Raw genomic sequence first — 6000 nt, 5'->3', positions numbered from 1 at the left:
GGCTCAGGTCATGATCCTGGAGTCCCGGGATCGAGTCCCGCATCGGGCTCCCTGCTCGGCGGGGAGCCTGCTTCTCCCTCTGACCCTCCCCCCTCTCATGTGCTCTCTGTCTCTCTCATTCTCTCTGTCTCAAATAAATAAATAAAATCTTTAAAAAAAATAAATAAAAATAAAAAAATAAAAAGTGTTCAATTTTTAGTTGGGGCAGGTACTTAAATAACTTACAGATCACCATGATATTTTCAAGATTTGATTTTCAGCATTTTTAGGGTGGATGTAGTGTAGCCTTTACCCTAGGGCTCTTTCAGCCCCCCTATTATGGTAGCTTTACTGATCGCCTCAATCATTCACTCTCTCCCACTCTGGCTGGGTGGGATTGAAACCTCTCCCAGTCCTGTGTAACCTCGGGGGATTGTTCAGTCTATAGCTCCCTGGTGGTACATATGCAGCTTAGCATTCATTGACAGACCCAGGGGGACTCCTCTCCCAATTTCTGGAATGTTTTCTCTGTAGAGCATTATAGCGTTCTCCTCTTCATGCTCTGTTCTGCCAGTTATAGCCACGTCCATCTCCCTGAACTTCTCTGACGGTCTCCTCAACTCAGGGAGACTGCTGTGTTCTGTCCCTTCCCATGTGCTGTGTTCTGGAAACTACCTGAAGATAGAAAAGCAAAGAAGATTTATGGGCCTGCATCATTTCTCTCTCTTCTCTTCTGGACTAATCTTCCCAGCACCCAGTGAATAGAATCAGCTGCTTCATACATTTTGCCCAATCTTTTAATTAATCACAGCAGGAAGGAAAATTCAGTACTCATTACTCCAATACGACCAGAAACAAAAGTTATCTTTGGAAGTTATATTTACATACTAACACATGGAAAGACAAAGCCTTGGATTTTAATTCCTGTGAGCTGGAGGTTTTCTTGCATAAGTAAGCACAGTCCTTTTCTTCAGTACATTACAACCTCAGAATATTTTGATATTCTAATAATAATGCTAGAAAATCACTCTGAGGGATAATGCATACATTAAAGACTATTACTTATGCTTCTCTGGGATATCCCATTAACTACTAAGCTGTTACCTTCCACCTATGCACTATGGAATACAGCATTTTCATTTCTTTTTACTGGGCCTTGATCCCATCCTGTTTCCTATTGGACATCCCCACCTGAATGTCCTAAGGCTCCCAGACTCAACAGACTCAATTATCTCCATTCCATCAACCACACCACTACCTCCTCCATGACCTGCTTTTCCTTGCCTATTCCCTATTCAAGATAATTTCTTAAACCAGATCCTTAAAATATCATCCTCCATTATTGCTCTTCAGTCATAATCCATATGCAAAGCAGTAACTAAACTTTATTTATTCTCCCTTCTACCTGTTATAATATCCCCACTTTAATATCACTTCTGTCCTACCTATGCCTAGGACAGGTGCTCAGGTTTTCAGTGTTTCTTGCATGGATTAGTGCAATAGTATAATAGTTGTTCTCCTTTGGATCTAGCCTTAATTTCTTCTGATCAACCCCCAAACTTCCAACAAAAAGATCTTCTAATATGCAATTTAATCATTTCTCTCTATATTAAGTCCCACCAATAAAGCCAGGTCATTTATGAGACAAAGGTTAAATCCATGACGGGAAAGGTCCTTCATAATCTGGTGTCTTATTCTTGCCATTCCTTCCTTCATATTGTATGCTCCAACTTTTAAAAAGCTACTCTTTGTGTATTATGGGTCTTTGAAGAGGTTTCTTCTTCTGTCTTCAATCCCTTTAGTTTAACATTTTTCTGCCTGACAGATATCTATTTTAAAACACAACACAAATACTGTTTTCCACAGTATTCTGTGGCCCCTGAATTCTTTGGCAGAGATTGACTTGACTGTTCTATCTTGTACATACTTCATTTAGTCTACCCACTTAATTACATAGTGACTTTTATGTATCTGTCTTTTTTATGTTTTTACCATATTTTGTGCCTTTGAAGGCAGAGATTGTCTTAGTCCTCTTTGGGCCCCTCATGCTTATCACGGTCTAGAATTCAGCAGATTCTCAATAAATACTTTTCAATGAATGAACAAAGGCAAAAAAAGTGAAGCTGGGAAACTGTATGCCACCCAGAAGGGGCAGTCAGTGTCTTTCGCTACACCATTACAGGGTAGGACGTAGACAGGATTAGAAGGATTTTGGTTCTGTCTGGCCTGAGGAGTTGCTCAACTAGCATGTGGTCTTCTCCAACTGATGGCCCAAAAGGTGGGCAGCTCTCTGCACTCCCCTGTTGGTCAACTAGTGCTCAAGTATAATTTTTAAAAAAGTTAAAAGTGACTAAATATGAGATGAACATGTTGAAGATATTACCCAACACACTAACTAATGAAAGAATTGATCTGAAAAACATACATGCAGTAAGAAATGCTAAAATGAATTTTCCAGTGACATAAATCCACTGATACAGGGCAATAAAATGTAACATCTGGAGTTGTCTCTTCTACCAGGCAGAAATCAATTATATTTCTAACACATATCATTTATTTGCATTTATTTGTATTGCTGTTGGAAGAAACAATTTGCATTATTGCCATTTTTATACTATTTCTGTCCTTATGGGTTTAGAAAATAGCCTGGTTGATGCGAAGTCGAAGGTGCTCACACTCATATAATCTGCTGTTCTCCAGAAGATCCACTAGACAAATGTCCAGCACTCTAGCTTCCAAGTCTTGGATAATTTTTTCCTGACATTAGCAAGAGAGCTCTACTACATTTCCCAAGGCAAAGTGATATTCCCTGGACTGGACACACAAAAGAATCCTTCTGACATATTAAAGACTTTTTTGTTGAAGGCCAAGTGAAAACCAAAGTGGTACAGAGTGCAGTGTTTGCTTTGATTTTTTTCCACTTTATGATTTTGAGAGGCAGAATTTTGTGGTGGTTAATAACAGATTCTAGAGTCAAACTGACTGGCTTTGAGTTGCAGCTGCAAGGCTGTGTGACCTTGGGCGAGTAAGTTTACCTCTCAGTGTCTTGGTTTCTCTCTGAAAAATGAGAATGATAGCATGTGCCTCATGCTTGCAATGAAACTTAGGTGAGCTCTGTGTGTGTGTGTGTGTGTGCATCACTTAGAACAGTGCCTGGTCCATAGTTACCATTGTAAGGATTTGTTAAACAAAATGTAAAGATATAATGCAAATGGAGGTAGAGAGAGGAAGGACTGATTCCCTTGTAAATCTTTGGAGGCATTTCTCATGAGCACTGATGAGACTGTGCAGGGCGTACTCTTGGCTTTTATTCCGATGCAGTCATCATTTAGGAGAAACAGCTTCTCCCCAAATTACCTAAGGCCCAAGACAACTCAACCCAGATACCACTGTTTTCTTTTGATGCTAATCCTGTGGGGAACTTTCTTCTTTTGAAGGATATCCAGCATGCAGTTTCCTGCCGGGAAATAACATTTCTTCTCAGGATGACGTGACCCGATGCCTCACAAAGACAACGCTAGGACTATTAAACTGAAGAAGCACGTACTTGAGAATGAACAGAGAACTCCATCCCTGTCTAGAATCTTTCCAATCCTCATATTTTCTGACCTCAGTTCATTCCATTAATCAAAACGATTAATGTCAATCAGAAATGTCTGCAAATCAACTGAAAATTCCAAGCATTCCTCACACCCATATCATCTTAATTGGAGCTTTCACAGGTGTATGTACAATCCAGAAAATAGGGAAAATGTGTGTCAAGGCAGTGACAACTGGTAGAGGCTGTCCAAGTCACCAGCATGATGGGCTCATCATGTGTCATTTTTTTCTCAATAAATCTATGAGGTGGCTAACACTACTGCTTTTTCCTGAAGTTAAGGAAGCTGAGATTTAATGTGCTGTCAATTACGTGGCCCACGTTGTGAGGCCTGAGCTGCAGTGGAAATTATACGAGAACGGGAAGTTCCCATGACATCTCCTCTCCAGGCTCATCGTCATATGCTGGGCGTGCTCCTTGGGGTCACACACGGTCTGGAGAACACTTCTCTGACTCCAGACCAGGGATTTATGTGGCCTTCGACAAGCTGCCAAGGCAAATACAACTTTTTCCCCTTTGCCATATTCCCATTCACCACTTGGTACAGTTATGTAGAGACTCACTTTATTTAGGAGTAGGTCCAGAACTATTTTCGAAATACACATTGTTTTTCCATAAAAAATTCTCAGAAACCAAATACTTTCTTTCAGTTTTTATTTGAGCAAAAGGAAAAAAAAATATATGTATATACTTTAAGATTTAGAAAAATCAACACTGACAAGAGAATAAAATAACATTATCACCATAATTATATAATTTACTTATATGTTACTTACACTAAATGTCATTTTCTGGTATATCCTGTTTTTACTCCAAAAGAATTAAAATGATATACTTGCTGAAGCATTTAATGGCCACAGAAACTAAGCATTGCTTAATGTTAGTTAAGGTAAAGAAATAATGATAATTTCTCAGTTCTGGGATGTTCAAGGACCAAGATATTCTGTTTCCCCTTGAAAAAGTGTCTGTTTCCAAGCTTAATAGTTGAATCAAGTAAAAATTGACAAGGAGGGTTTTCAAAATAAAAAATTTTACGTAGTTTGTATAGTCACCTATCTATATGATAATTTATCTATGGCCTATAGATTTTACTTTATTTTAAGACACACATCACTGGGCACATAGCAAGTATGGAATAAATACTTATTTAACTGAAGTGAATCAACCAACATCACTAATTATACCATTCCTAACAACCTAACTTGATATTTTGTTTCAGCATTTTGGTGACACGTTGGGATACGACATCATATTCAAATATGTCAGATCTCTGGAAGAAATAGTAGTGTCCTAAAAATGAAAACAAATTGAGTAGTTTAATTCTTCATTTGCATTTCTTTAAAAAATAAAAAAAGAAGAAGAAAACACAGATCTGTGCTTTTATAGATTATCTATAGTAGACCAAATTTTATAGATGACCTAAATTAGACATTTGATAATATAAATGTTGGGCCCCTACGCTGGGTGTCCTGCCCTTGGATATCTGTTTACTGCCCATCATTTCACCACTAAATATCTTCATTAATTTCATTGAGAAGATTGTTTGGTTTTAAAAGCTGACTCTGAAGATGTGACTGTTTTTGAAAAGCCACACTCCAGGTGGAGAACTCATCTGGGAGGGAAGATATTGGGCGCAGGCGGGGCACACAGAGGCCCTGATGGAGGAGTAAGAAAGACATGGCGGGGGGGATGGAAACAAAATGCCTTGGCCTAGCCGACAGTTTGCTTCGGCTGACCTTGCCTGAAGATATTCCCAGACACAAACGCCTACAAACTCAAGTGTTTCGTATCCCCACCCTAGTCCGCGAGAGCCCATGCAGGGTGGGAGCTTCTGCAAGGAAGGTCAAAGATTCAAGGTGTAGGAAAGTAGGCGAGCCCAGCTTGCCTGAGTCTTGCTACATGCTCATCTGCATACACTGTGTGGCCTGATGCGATCAGACATTCCAGAAACTCAGGCGCATGCATGTGGCGACAATCATATGCTCCCACCCACTAATCCACTCTAGAACTACTGCTTGTTCTATGTCACTCATTCTTTGAGCCCACCTATGCTAAACCAAGCAGGCTATGAGTTTTCCCTCTGCGGCCCTACGGAGAACTGCACGGTCCTCCTGTTCCTCCCGGTTTGAATCCCCGTTCTCTGACCTCGAAGGCTTTATCATCATCAGTGTTTTAAAAGGGGATTTCCAGTATCTTCATGGCTTCCCAATCTACTTACTGTTATAATAGTAGACTGCATCAACTGTAGGTCTAATTCCTGGAAAGTATTTGGTAATCAATTTGGGATAACCTGGGTCCATGAATTGTCTCCTCTCATTGTACCTGAGCAAAGAAAGAATCAGTAGGACCTCCATCAAAAAAAAAAAAAAAAAAATGGATTTCATGATGAAGAGCTTGATATTTCATGACATGAACCACAAAAC

The 6000-nt window shown here is 39.7% G+C and overlaps 1 protein-coding gene across 4 annotated transcripts in view; it reads right to left on the bottom strand.

Annotated features, from left to right (window-relative positions):
- Positions 1–4246: 4246 nt before the first annotated feature.
- LOC102734896 (macrophage metalloelastase) overlaps positions 4247–6000 on the bottom strand; it is a 54800-nt gene continuing 53046 nt past the window's right edge. For 2 of the 4 annotated variants that reach the window (XM_081799584.1, XM_081799583.1), the window contains 2 exons: positions 5796–5899; positions 4249–4867 (listed from right to left, as the gene is read on the bottom strand). In XM_081799584.1, the coding sequence (XP_081655710.1) occupies positions 4767–4867; positions 5796–5899 (205 nt within the window). In that variant the 3' untranslated portion in view covers positions 4249–4766. Of the gene's footprint in view, positions 4868–5795; positions 5900–6000 lie in introns of all 4 variants that reach the window. The other 2 variants (XM_031036741.2, XM_081799582.1) reach the window with 2 other exon arrangements.

Source organism: Leptonychotes weddellii, chromosome 11 (assembly GCF_054177405.1).
Source record: "Leptonychotes weddellii isolate Sample4059 chromosome 11, ASM5417740v2, whole genome shotgun sequence".
Classification (NCBI taxonomy): domain Eukaryota; kingdom Metazoa; phylum Chordata; class Mammalia; order Carnivora; family Phocidae; genus Leptonychotes; species Leptonychotes weddellii.
This window is presented reverse-complemented; position numbering and strand designations above follow the sequence as displayed.